Source organism: Mus caroli, chromosome 9 (assembly GCF_900094665.2).
Source record: "Mus caroli chromosome 9, CAROLI_EIJ_v1.1, whole genome shotgun sequence".
NCBI lineage: Eukaryota > Metazoa > Chordata > Mammalia > Rodentia > Muridae > Mus > Mus caroli.
In genome coordinates, this window is record NC_034578.1 from 62,175,489 (window position 1) to 62,189,970 (window position 14,482).

At 45.9% G+C, this 14,482-nt stretch overlaps 1 protein-coding gene across 1 annotated transcript in view; it reads right to left on the minus strand.

The window, feature by feature from the left end:
• The window catches only part of Hacd3 (3-hydroxyacyl-CoA dehydratase 3), a 34,337-nt gene extending 20,231 nt beyond the window's left edge, over positions 1 to 14,106 (minus strand). Inside the window, exons 1-2 of the mRNA XM_021172797.2 lie at positions 13,836 to 14,106; positions 1,895 to 1,937 (exon numbers count right to left, since the gene is read on the minus strand). Of these exons, the coding sequence (XP_021028456.1) occupies positions 1,895 to 1,937; positions 13,836 to 13,922 (130 nt within the window). The 5' untranslated portion in view covers positions 13,923 to 14,106. The remainder of the gene's footprint in view (positions 1 to 1,894; positions 1,938 to 13,835) is intronic.
• Between the last annotated feature and the right edge of the window lie 376 nt (positions 14,107 to 14,482).

Here is a 14,482-nt window from a genome sequence, read left to right on the forward strand (position 1 = left end):
AATGGCAAGAAAGTAGGAGACCCAGGCACTGGCTGCCTGTGAACACAGACCCAGTGCCCTGAGTACAACAGGAAGCCTACTGAGCAGCTACAGAGAAAACATGGGCCAGACTCTTGGAATCAGAGACCATCAGACTAGCAAAGTCTGAAAAACTTTTCATCTGGGCATGGTGGATGCAGGCCTATAATCCAGCCCTTAAAAGGCTGGGACAGGATGCAGAGCTCAAGGCTATCCTGAACTACATAGCAAGACCATGTCTCAAAAATTCTTTGAAAGAAGGAAAGACATGATCCACTGGGTTGAGGATCCAGCTCAGTGGTGGGGCACGTATTCAGCGTTTGGGAGGCCCTGGGGGTGATACCACCCACCCCCACCACCTTCCTCAGCACACGTGTGATAAGTTGTCCATCTTTGTCTCCATTATCGTTGTTGGTTTGTTTGTCTTTTAAGAAATGGAAGGTTGCCGGGTGTGGTGGCGCACGCCTTTGATCCCAGCACTTGGGAGGCAGAGGCAGGTGGATTTCTGAGTTCGAGGCCAGCCTGCTCTACAGAGTGAGTTCCAGGACAGTCAGGGCTACACAGAGAAACCCTGTCTTGAAAAAAAAAAAAGTAAAGAAAAAAAGAAATGGAAGGTTTAAATGCTTCTTTTGTGTGTTTGTGTGTGTGTGTGTGCCTGCATGTGTATCTGTGTATTGTGCCAGTGGTTCTTTTTCAGCTTCAAACACAGATGCAAACAGCCACTGATATGTGGAAATATTTGATTATAAGAGTCATCTACATGCTGGTGATATAGCTCAGCGGTTAAGAGCACCGACTGCTCTTCTGAAGGTCCTGAGTTCAAATCCCAGCAACCACATGGTGGCTCACAACCATCTGTAATGAGATCTGACGCCCTCTTCTGGTCCATCTGAAGACAGCTACAGTGTACTCAGAGATAATAATAAATAAATCTTTAAAAAAAAAAAAAAGAGTCATCTACATGCTCCAAATATTCTGATTGAAAAAAAGAAAAAAAAAAGAAAAAAAAAAACTATTGCAGATGGAGAAACAGCTCAGCAGTTATAATTAGCTCTTGCTTCTCTTACATAGGGCCAGAGTACAGTTCCTAGCACCCACATGACTGTTCATAACTGTATGTAACTCCAGTTCCAGAAAATATGAAACATTTGTCTGACCTTTGTTGTCATACATACACATTCATACATACCATACATATACATATACACACACATATGTGTATGTATATATATAGTTTTAAATATATGTGTGTGTATGTATGTATGTATATATGCCCTTATTCTCAGTATTCAGGAGGCAGAGGCAGGGCAGATCTCTATGCATTTAAAGCCATCCTGGCCTACATAGGGTGTTCTGACCACCCAAGGTATATACTGAGAGCCTATTTCGAAAACAAACTAAATAGAGAAGAGAGGTAGGTAGACAGACAGACAGAAAATTATTTTTAATTTTTTTTTAAAGACAAACTACCATCATGGGGGTTAGAGAGATGGCTCAGCGGGTAGAGCACTGACTGCTCTTCTGAAGGTCCTAAGTTCAAATCTCAGCAACAGCATAGTGGCTCACAACCACCTGTAATAAGATCTGACGCCCTCTTCTGGTGTGTCCAAATCAGCTACAGTGTACTTATGCATAATAATAAATAAAACTTTAGGGCCAGAGCAACCAGGGACAGAGCGAGCGGAGTTGACCGGAGTGAGGCTGACTGGAGAGACCAAAGGTCCTAAAAATTCAATTCCCAACAACCACATGAAGGCTCGCAACAATCAGTACAGCTACAGTGTACTCACAAGCATAAATAAATCTTCAAAAAAAATCCTGCCATCATGCCTTCAGATCTATGCAGAGATCTTCGAGCATCTGCCCAGATACTAACCTTTGAAATGCAGCACATTGTCTGTGATGCTGATAGCAGGGTTCTGTGAAGAGACCAGGGACACAAAAGACATTTCAATATGGAGAAATTATAGTAAAGCAGAATTTCTTCCCCTCCTCCTCCTAGAGACTGACCAACCCTGTGCCTCCCCGCTAAGAGTGAGGGGTCTGTTCACATCCCTGCAGGCTTCTGTGTCTATGGTACCTCCCTGACTGCTGCCTCCTCCAAAGACTCTAACTCTGCAGAACGATGAGGCTATGAATCAGCCCATTACGATGATGGCTAGGCAGGCAAGGAGCTATATGAGGTGAATGAGGGAACAGACAGATCTCGAAGGCTGCATCCCTGTGCACCCAGCGGAACAGATGACTCACTTCCTGTGAGAAGGTAGCAAGGACTCAGACAGAGAGCACAGACTGGCAGTCAAGGGTTATTCAAGTTGAGAAGAGAATGAGCATCATGGGAACCAGTGGTTGAGAGCACCAGGGGGAGAACCTCGTACCAAGCCTTACAGCAGGGCTGGGCTCACAACAGTCAGCAAGTCCCTTTGTGTTCTAGTAGCCTCCAGCTCCAGATTCCCTCCACTCAGATTTCTCATTTATCCCCAGAAAGGGCTTTAATGCACACTTCGGCAGCCTAAAGTAAAACTAAACATTTTTTTCACTGGATTAAAAAAAAAAACTGCCTCCTTAGCCGGGCGTGGTAGCGCACGCCTTTAGTCCCAGTACTCGGGAGGCAGAGGCAGGTGGATTTCTGAGTTCGAGGCCAGCCTGGTCTACAAAGTGAGTTCCAGGACAGCCAGGGCTATACAGAGAAACCCTGTCTCGAACGCCCCCCCCAAAAAGCCCGCCCCCTACCGACAATTCAAGGTGTCTCTGCAAGAGGTAGTCCAGTCCCTGTGTCATCTCTTTTTCTGCTTGACTCTCAGCTCTACTCACCAAAGGAAACCACCACCAAGGCAGAGAGAAAGAAGCCTGGAGAGCGGTGTACTAGGTCCGTGGGCACCCACATGCTCTATGCACAGCCAAGGGCAGCCATAAGGGGGCGGCTGAAAGCTTGGAGAATGTCAAGCTTCCATGGGCAGTCTCCTGAGTGGAAGTAAAGGCTTCACACAGAGGAGTCAGACTCGGAATAGTCTCTGAGACAGGAGGACAGACAGAACTAAAACCTCATCCAAAACAGGACAACTACAGAAGTTATGCACCAGGGCACCAAGATACAGTTTTCCAAGTATATTCCTGTGCCCCGGCCACTCTCCCAAACGCCCTAATACACAGTACTCAAGAGCTCCAAAAATTAGAAGGTGCAGACCCAGTGGTGGAGAGTAAGATCAAAGCTTAAACCACAGTATCTGCTCAAGCACATAGACCCCAATGCTGAGAACACAGAGAAAACCATGCCTTTACTCACTGGATTTCTGCAAGAGCAGCGATATCTACCCTAACTTCAGACCCACTCCCAAGAACTCACTTGTAGGAGCTGTGCTGGGAACTAGGCCCTCCTCTTCTGTTACTATATTTTCAAAACAGATAAAGAGAAAAAGAAAAGATTTATCCCTGAAGGAAATCTTCCTCCATAAAATATGGCAAGGATGACTGTTCTCCTGTTGACCACTGAAAAGGCAGAGAGCCACATTTCTGGGGTGTGAGGGGTTCTCAGTAAGAGAATGACATTTGTTGTTGTTGTTGTTGTTGTTTTATTTGGTTTTTCACCATATTAGAAACCAAACTTAGAGCCATGTGCATGCTAGGAGAGTGCTCTCTACTACTGAGCTATATTCCCCAGCCCAAGAAACAAGTTTCTATGTGAATATGATGCATATCATAGGAAGCTATACAGATCTGGGATGCCTTAGAGCTAAATTTCTACTTAGGTCTTTCCTTGTGTTCCTAGGAACACAAGGGCATCATCATATCCCTTGGAACCAGATGGGAAATCAAAAGAGGCTTGGGTGGCCTGATTTTTCTCTCCTCAGACAGGTATGTCCAAACAAGGCTGACATACCTGGTCATACTACAAGCTAAGTAGTTGGCTAAACATGTTTGTGAGCCAGAGATTTCAAGTCCTAACTCAGCCATAAGAGGGCAGATCCTGCCCTGCTGAACACTGCGTGTTAGGTTTAGCCTCCCCAAAGGTGGTGGTCACGGAAGGAGATCTTTCAGTTTTAAAAAAGGCTTATGCTGGGCTGGTGAGATGGCTCAGTGGGTTAAGAGCACCCGACTGCTCTTCTGAAGGTCTGGAGTTCAAATCCCAGCAACCACATGGTGGCTCACAACCATCCATAACTAGATCTGACTCCCTCTTCTGGAGTGTCTGAAGACAGCTACAGTGTACTTACATATAATAAATAAATAAATAAATAAGTAAATCTTTAAAAAAAAAAAAAAAAAAAAGGCTTATGCAGGGCGGAAAAAAATGGCCCACTGGTTAAAAGTGCTAGCTGCTCTTCCAAAGGACCCTGGTTCAATCCCCAGCACCCACATGGTGACTTACTATGACTCTGGTTCCAAGGGATATGATGATGCCCTTTTCTGGCCTCCTCAAGAGCCAGGCATGCATGTAGTACACAGACCATAAACCATATATATATATATATAAAACAATTAAAATAGCTAGGCATGATGGTACACGCCTTTAATCCCAGCACTCAGGAGGCAGAAGCAGGCAGATCTCTGTGAGTTTGAGGCCAGCCTGATCTATAGAGCTAGTTTCAAGACAGCCAAGGCTATCACACAGAGAAATCTTGTCTCAAAAAAACCAGAATCAACAATTATAAAGGCTTATGCCAAACAAATTCAAAATTAAAAGAAAAAAAAAAGGAGCCCCTGTGGTGGTAATAATTTTAGAGCATGTAACTTACATATAGGACAGGCTGTGTTACTAGATGCATGTGTCTAGGACCCTGACACCTGCATCAAAGTGAGCTGATACATTTGCCTAAAGGCTTTTAAATGATACCAACATAGCTACATTAAGAGAGCTACATTAATAGAGGTACATTAAGAGCTGGAGCAGATTTTATTTGTTTGTTTGTCTGTTTATTGACACACGGTTTGTCCATGTAGCCCTGGCTGACCAGGAAGACCAGGTTAGTCTCAAACTCAGAGATCTACCTTCCTGTGACTCCTAAGTGCTGTGGTTAAACATGCACCACTATGCTCACTCCTACCAAGGACTGAAGGATCCCTCAAGCTGTGGCGACTTGGACATGAAGTCATGGCTTAAGGCTTGTCTGATGCCCTCACTGTAAAGGGAGAAAGGTGAGTTTGCATCTAGTTACCTTGACCTACGTGCAGGGAAAGATTACCAGGGACATGTCACACCTTTGATAGATCTTGAGTTTTGATCTAAAGGACAGATTATAAGGAAGAAATGACATGACATGGCTCTGGGAGATTAATATCTAACTCCCTACACCCTGCTGGGCTGCCAGCACCAAAACCCACAATCACTTAGCTGAACGAACATTCTCAGGGCAAAAGTCTTTTCTGACTTCCCAACCTTCCTCTCCTTCCTTCCCCCATCTATCTCCCTCTGTCCCTCTCTCCCTCTCCCTCTATCTCCCATGTGTGTGTTTCTCTATATGTGTGAAACCCTGTTCTAGGGTGACCTAGAACTCACTGTGTAGACCAGGCTAGCCCTGAGGACTTTTATTTGATGCTTTTGTTTTTTTAACAGAAGGCTGATTAACACAAGCCAGCCTTTTTACTAAAAAAGGAATAAACCTTTGCTTACGAAAAGCACACGGCTAGAAAAAGGAGCAAAAGACGGCCTTGAAGTCAGCTAGACCTGGACTGCTAGCTTGATCATCTTTATTTGCCTCTCTTTCACCTTCAAATCTACAGCCCTTCAATCACTGTAATTTTTTTTTTTAAGATTTATTTATTTATTATATGTAAGTACACTGTAGCTGTCTTCAGACACTCCAGAAGAGGGCGCCAGATCTCGTTGCGGATGGTTGTGAGCCACCATGTGGTTGCTGGGATTTGAACTCTGGACCTTCGGAAGAGCAGTCGGTGCTCTTACCCACTGAGCCATGTCACCAGCCCCACTGTAATTTTTAAAATAGTGAGACTACCCATGGCTCTGTGTAGTACTTACAGTAAAGACCTGAGTTTCATCCTCAGGACACACAGAGCCAACTCCATGGGTTGTCTCCTGACCTCTAAACATGTGCCCTGGACACACACACACACAATACACACATGCACAAACACACACACACTAAATAATGTGGGAGGAAAAGTTAAAAAACAAAACCACATTTCAGACCTATTCTGAGCATTAAGTTGGAAGAACATACAGGATGCTGACATTAGTCAACTCTCACAACCGTATTGCTCTCTTCCTCCTCTTAAAACATCTAAGTGTCTGGGGCTGTAGGACATCAGCTTTTACTTCATATTCAAAATCAGAGCAAACATTAATGCTCTTCCTCCCCCTTACTTCCAATAGCTTAATCAATAACTTCTCCCTGCACTCATCTTTGTCCAGCGCTCTCAACAGTGTGCTGCTGTAATGATTGTTTGTTAGCTTCTCTGATCCTCTGGACTTTCATTGCTTGATAGCAGGGAGCAGTTATGTTTGGCTCTATGTCCCCAATGCCTCAGTAATTATTCAAGGGAGTGAAATTAAAGAAACTCATCCCATTTTCATGGCCTCTGGCATGAGCACAGTTTGTGGACTTTCTACCTAGTAGGCCTTTACACCGAGGGCTTCCTTCTTGTTCACATGCTCTGCCTGTGTGTGATGAGAACCTGTGTACAGGTGCTAATACAGCAGGGCTGAACTGCAACCTGTGAGAGGCCCTGCTTCCAAGATGAGCCTCTGGCTGACACCAGGAAACCTACCTGGCTTCCCTAACCTGTGCCTGCCATATGGTTTATCATAAAAAAGAAAAAAATATGGTTGAAGATTATTTTCTTTTTTCTTTCTTTTTTTCTTTCTCTCTCTCTCTCTTTCTCTTTGGTTTTTGGTTTTTTGGTTTTTGGAGACAGGGTTTCTCTGTGTAGCCCTGGCTGTCCTGGAACTCACTCTGTAGACCAGGCTGGCCTCGAACTCAGAAATCCACCTGCCTCTGCCTCCCAAGTGCTGGGATTAAAGGCGTGCGCCACCACTGCCTAGCAGAGAGTATTTTCTTAATTAGTGATTGGTGAGAGAGGGCCCAACTCATTATGGGTGGTGATATCCCTGGGCTGGTGGTCCTGGGTTCTAGAATAAAGCAAGCTGAGCGAGCCAAGATGAGCAATCCAGTATACAGCACCCCTCCATCACCTCTGTATCAGCTCCGGCCTCCAGGTTCCTACCGGGCTTCAGTTTCTGATCTGCCTTCCTTTAGTGATGGACTACACTGTGGAACCTTTCCTCCTCACTTGCTTTTGGTCACGGTGTTTCATCACAGCCACAGTAACCCTGACCGGGACACTTACCATGTCAGTGCTGGGATTTTAACCTGGGTCCTCTGCAGAAGCAGACAGTGCTCTTACCACTGAGCCTCCAGCCTCCTCGTATTGCTTATTAACATGCAGGGTTCTGCTCAGATGTTATCTCCTTGGAGATGTTCCCAGAATAGTGAAGCTGCCGATGTCCTTGTGAATTACAAACTTCAGCCTCTTCCCACCAGTCACTCAATGGAAACTCATATCCCACCACCAGTTAGTCCTAAAACCTTCTTACTGAGCTGGGTGTGGTGGCCTTTAATCCCAGCACAAAAAGAGGCAGTTGGATCTGAACCAGCCTGCTCTACAGACAAGAGTTCCAGGACTTCCAGAGCTACAGAGAAAAACCCTGTTTCAAAACCAAAACAAAACAAAAACCAACTTACTGAAACACCATGTTTTCCCACAAAGATGTTCACTGAACAGCGATAAGCCTCACCGCTTTAGTTAAAAATAAACAAACACTCCAGTGTGTAAGAAAGTATGTCCCCGGCTTAGTGGTGGTGGAACGCCTGAAGCAGAACCACTGTATCTGGCATGAATCTGGAATGTTGGCACCTAAATTCTGAAGTAGCCTTTTGCCAGTGATTGTTGTCTGAGATTTTATGGAGTTATTCTTTTGAAGGATTCTCAGAGCCTTTGCATAGCTTAGTCTCCAGGCTTGCCTAGCAAACCAGGAAGTGTCTGTATGGCTAAAAAATGCTTAAGGTGATAGCTCTTTCAATACACCCCCAAGAACAGGTAAGTTTTCTTATATGGAAACTTGACTTGCTAAAGGTGCTTTCTGTAACACTAAAGAGGCTCTGCAAAAGGGTTTGGGTTCAGTCCTTGAGAGGCTAATCCCCTTGCTGCTTGAGAAGCCTAAAATCATCCTGTCTTGTCCCTCTTCGATCAATAGTCCCACAGAACCCAGAGCACCGACAAGGCACACCTTTAATCCAGCACTTGGGAGGCAGAGGCAGGCAGAGCTCTGAGTTCAAGGCCAGCCTGGCCTCTAAAGCAAATTCAGGAGAGCCAAGGCTCTGTTACACAGTGAAACCCTGTCTCAGGGTGTGGGGTGTGTGGGGTGTGTGTGTGTAAGGACTGAGGTGCATATTTTACGTATCAAAGCAGATGTGGCCTCCAGGTTCTCTCAGACGTTTTGTGTGTGTGTGTGCACTCTCAGCAAGCCCCTGAGTAATTTTTAAAATACAGATTCTAAGGACTCAACCTTCTGCTCAAAACTCTTCAATAGTTCTCACTGCTCTACCGTGAAATCCAAGCTCCTCCCTTACCATGGCAACAAGGCTCTACATGACCTACATCTTTAAACCCTCCAACCTCCTCTCCCGCTTTTCCTTGCAACACCCCACACATACTAATGTCCTTTCTGTTCCCCAGAAACCCTCCAAGGCCCAGGCCTGTCTTTAAGTCTGTGCACTTGTCAAAATGTTCTCTCTCTCTCTGTTCCTTTTTCCCACTTTGTGTGTGTAATGAAGGGGGTCTATCCCACAGCCTGTCTAGCATTCGAAGACCATTCTTCCACTGAGCTGCAAGCCCAGCGCTCCTTCGTGCCTCCTGCATAACTCATTCTATCCTCGTGGTTCAGACCTCCTCATTTCCTCCACGCAGCCTCCTCTGACCACTCAGTTAAGCCTGCCTCTGCCAACTCAGGTCTCCTTTATTTTCACCTTAGCGCTCATCTAGAGGCCTGTATTATGCAGTATCTCCTGTGTAGCCCCTCAACCGGAAGGCACTACCTTTATATTACATACCGTGACCAGCATCTAGTCCATGGCCTTGGATCTAAATCAAATCAAATGACCAATCTAAATCAAATCAAATGACCAAGCTCGTTTACTGCTTTATGAGTAGTTTTGTTTTGTGGTTATGAACAGTTTAGAGTTTCTGAATTATACTGTAAAATGTTTCAAGCAATTGGCCAAACACTGGAAACTGTAACAAACACTGCCATCCATAACTAATATGCATTGACAGTATGCTCTATTTGTCTGTGGCTTAAAAAGAAATAAAACAGACACTGGTACAGTTGCAATTACTTAAAACACATCTTCAATTCAATCAGACATTGCCAAACTATTCTGGGAAAAAAAATGCCAATTAATACTCTCACTAACTGTATTAAAGATGACTCACTGAGGACTAGCAGAACAACAAAAAATACCTCACGGTGGGCCAGAATGATAGCTCGGTAAGCAAAAATGCTTCTACCCAAGCCTGATCATAGTCTGTTCTCGGACCCGAATGATAGAAGGAGAGAGCTGACACTGAAAGCTGTCCTCTGACCTCCACAAATGCACTGTGTCTCAATCTTGAACAAACACACATGGGTGCATACACACACAGTGAATTTAATTTTTCCCTTAATTTGAGACAGGGTAGCCCTGGCTAACCTGGAACTTGCCATGTCGACCAGGCTAACCTCAAACTCACCGATACCTGCCTCTGCCTCCCAAGTTCTGGATTAAAGGTGTGCACCACCACAGCCATCCCCTTCCCACAGAAATGTTTACTGTCTCTCTTCCAAACATACACAGCATCAACTGATGTCAGACACTCTCTGTACTTGCCAATCTCGTGTGGAAAGAACAGCATGCGCTCATAGGCCCTGCTTATCCCTGAAGCTAGGCAGGCAGTGTTTCAGCATCTTGGACATTCATTATTATCTGTTCTTTTTACTCTGTTCTTTAGGAAAGATGCTAGTCATTTGCAGTGTATTTGGGGCAAGTATAGTCTTCAAGCTTGCCTTCCTCAGGAAGCTCCTGCGTTAGGGTTTACACTTTGTTTCTTAAGGTGTTCTTCTGTGTTTCTAACGCCAGTCTCCTCCATTTTCCTTAGCACCTTCACTTTACACAGTCAGTTTTCATTAACCCAGTTAAAAGGGATTTCTGCCAATGTCCTAGAGGCAGTAATCTTATCTTTTTGCCACTTGGATTGATAATTCTCCTAATCCAATTTTCTGAATGATTCATCCTTTCTCAATTACTGTGTAAAGCCATCTTGGCCATGTGATAAGGTTTCGTATGTAGACGGGTCTGCTAACAGATGGTGCTCAGCTTCAGTGCTCTGTGTATCTATCTCTCATCTAAGATTTAACATCACAGTCATATAAACCCCACATGCTTGGATGGCACACTAGAATTAAAAAATCCCCTCTAAACCCAGTTCTAACATCAAAAGAACCCTTCCTACGAATCAGACATTATTACTCATATTAATGCAAATTAAGAGGATGAGGCTCATCTTATCTGTGCTCACCAGCTAATAAATAGAAGAAAAAAGGCCCAATCTCACCCCGCGGATGACTTCTCTTTCTACCAGACACTGAAAAACAGTATCTTTCAAACTAACTGTGTTTGAAACTCTGAATACAGCAGAAACCTTGCTGAATGAACACTTGCTTTAACAACCATGGAGGCTGAACCAGACCTGTGTATTGATGCTGCCCTTCACCAGAGGTGCTATTCCAAACTCCCTGCTGCCTGTGCCACTGCTCACCTCAAGCATAAAGTCACGGGTGAAGCTGTTTACAACCCTGTACACAACAGTGGTGGTTTCCCATCAGTGCTAACTCTGCAACTCCAAAGACTGGTGTGACAACTGGACCGTGCATCTTGTCCTGGGAGGAGGCAGAGTTGATCACCCCCCACACTGCTATGGAGTTTTCAACCCTTTGAAATTCATTCAGCAGCTGTAGGATACACTGTAAGATACAAAAGAGTATTGGAAAGCTGCCCAAGAGCCCAGAACCTACCTTAGGGACCAACGGGAGTGAGTACTCCTTAAGTGGTTTGTACTAAGCAAATGGATTGCTTCATCTTGAGCCGACCCTGAGCTACAAGAAGTTTCAACAGAACCCTAGAAGATTAATCAAGAAAGCAAATAGAGACAGCTCGTGGCATTCACCAAAAGCACAGCTGGAACAGACCATTCTCTTACTGGCCATTACTATCTCATAGAACAACAACTCAGAAAAGATTACTCTGAAAACAGAATGAGGCCAAGCCTAATGCACAAGTGTGTATAAAAACAAACACCTAGTCATACTGCCACCAAAGATATACCAGACACCCTCTCTCCTTGACCAAAGTGAACACTATTTCTCCAAAACAGTTTAATCTTGTGTCTCTCTCCTTACTGTTTTTCAGAACAGTTTTCTCAACAGCATCTAAGCTACAGTGAGCCCCCTCCTCCATTTGGTCTCTCACAAACACCAATGCTCAAATCCTATAATCAGTTTTAACACACTTTTTTTAAAATTATTTTTTATTAGGTATTTTCTTCATTTACATTTCAAATGCTATCCCAAAAGACCCCCCATACCCTCACACACACACACACACACACTCCCACTTCTTGGTCCTGGCATTCCCCTGTACTGAGGCATATAAAGTTTGCAAGACCTAGGGGCCTCTCTTCCCAATGATGGCCGACTAGGCCATCTTCTGCTACATATGCAGCTAGAGACATGAGCTCCTGGGGTACTGGTTAGTTCGTATTGTTATTCCACCTATAGGGTTGCAGATCCCTTTAGCTCCTGGGTGTTTTCTCTAGCTCCTCCATTGGGGGCCCTGTGTTCCATCCTATAGCTGACTGTGAGCATCCACTTTTAACACACTCTTAATAGACACTGGCACGCACGGCAAAGAGTGGTTATAGTAAAGCTTGGTTTTAGCTACAGGTGGGCTCTCTGGTAAGTTCTCCCAGTAACAGGTAGCAAGAAGCCTTCTCATCTCTGGAAGTCATTTCCAACTCAACGAAAGAGAGGCAAAGAATTATTTTAACACCAGGGACCTGTTTTAACACCAAACTCCAACTTTACCCACAGCCATGTTCGTGAACAACCTTTTTTGTTTGTGTGTAATATGCTTCCTTTTGGACAGAATGCCCTGGAAAAGGTGCCTGTGCCTGGGAAAGTGGAGCTCGTCTGGCTCATTTCTGTACATCTGTGGTGTGGTATACATGGTACTGACATGTTCTTTTAAAACTAACGCCTCAGACTAGCAGATGTGAAGCCTCAGAAAGATAAAGCCTCCATAGGGGTGAGGGACTCGTTCTTCCCAAAATTTCTTAAGAAATTTTCTCTCCAAAAGAAATTTTCGCCTTTCTTCTCCACCTTCACAGTGTTCACTGTTAATGTGTTTCAAACGCGAATCTCTGGGCATGGCGGTGCACACTTGGAATCCCCGCACTTAGGAGGCAGAGGCTGGCAGATCTCTGTGAGTTCCAGGCCAGCCTGGGCTACATAGTAAGTTCTAGGCCAGACATAACTACATAGCACGGGGGGCTGGTGAGATGGCTCAGTGGGTAAGAGCACCCGTCCGCTCTTCTGAAGGTCCAGAGTTCAAATCCCAGCAACCAGGCTCACAACCATCCATAATGAGATCTGGTGCCCTCTTCTGGAGTGTCTGAAGACAGCTACAGTGTACTTACATATAATAAATAAATAAATCTTTAAAAAAAAAATAACTACATAGCACGACTGTCTCCAAAATACAAAAATAAAAATTAAAAACAAAAAACTTTTTTTTTCTATTTTAGCAAAGAATCTTGTCGCAGAGTAGAGAAGATTATTCATCCTATTCTAGAGTAGCATTTATTCAGGTTTGCTTACACCTTAAATGAAATTTACTGCTTATTCAAAGACATTCTGGCCAGTATTAGCTTCATCGTTCACAAGGGGAAACGATTTACATTCCAGAAGCAAAGATTAGACTCAAGTGGACATGGGCACCTAGACCCTGCAAGAAAATAGACCAGATGAATTGATGAATTCAGACTGCGAGCAAGAAACAGTTCAGAGGAATGAAGATTACAATACCATGGATGTCAAGGAGGCCTGGGAAAGAACATTCCAGACCAAAACCACTCGCTTCACACACAATACTGGATGGTCTGGTTAGAGACCTGGGAAGTTCCCAGGGATTTGATTTGCTCACATTAAAGGCAAACGTGATGAAATGAATACTTAATGTAACAGGATAATTTCTTTACGCAACTTGCTAAGGCTGAGCTCGCAGCCTTAAAGAGAGGATGGAAATCATTTCCTTGGTGAGCGGGGGGTGTAGTGTAGATTTCTATCACTGAACGGTTGGGGGGTTGCCCCCCGCCCAGCCCAGCGACAGGCCTTGAGAAGGTCAATGGGCCGCCCGGACTGAACCTCAGAGGCCAGCGCTGACGTCCAGCCACGGCCCAACAGGCCACTGTCACGCCGCACTTTAGACCCACGGAGCTCATCCCACAATTCAGAGGGCCTCAGGCAACCCGAAGGCCAGTCGCCGGCCTCCGGGACTCCGCTGCGGCTCCCCAGGGCGCCTACCAGGAACAAAGGGGATACCGGGGCCAAGCGCAGAACGCTCGATGGCACCTGCAGCCCTAAGGGAGACCGGGGCGCTCCACTCGCGGCTCCCGCTAGCGCACTGCAGGAGCGCAAACGCACAGGGCGGCCGACCGGGACCTGGGGGCCCCCCGATCCTGCGCGCAGCCCGCAGCCGGGCCTTTACCTGCACGTCACTCAGCTCCACGCGCAGATACAGCTCGCGGTGTCGCTGAGCCCAGTAGACGTGCGGCGTCAGCACTTGAGTCTCCATGGCCCACGCAGTCCGGGGGAGCGGGGAGGCTCGGCTTGCTGCGCCTCGTTACCTCGGCCTGTGAGCCGCTGGAGCTAGCCGAACGCAGGCCGCAGACCCGCACGCTCCGCAGCCCGCAGCCCGGCTGTCTCGAGATAACCCACGCTCGCGGCCCGCGCTTGCGCAGTGAGGATGGGGGTGGTAGGGCGGGGCGAACCCAGCGAGGGAGAGAGCGGGGCGGGACGTGGGGAGGCTAGCGGCTGCGCCACGTGATCAGCGGCGGCGTGGCCTTGGGATCAGAGGCTTTTGAGCTCCGTGCTTACCCCCTATCGCGCTTCAGAGAGGTCCTTGCACAAGAACGTGAAAGTGAGAGGCTCTAATCTACAAAGAAAGGGCGGATCAGCGGCGTAGAAAGAGGCTTGTGTGCAAGGATCCCTTCCAAGTTTTTATGTATGATCGCAGCGATGAGTGAGAGCCCACTTCCTCCCTGGCCTTCAAAGCCACACACAGAAAGACAGATGAGCTGTTCAAGACATACACTGGTGTTGCTTTTTTTTCTTCCTTCCTTCCTTCCTTTCTTC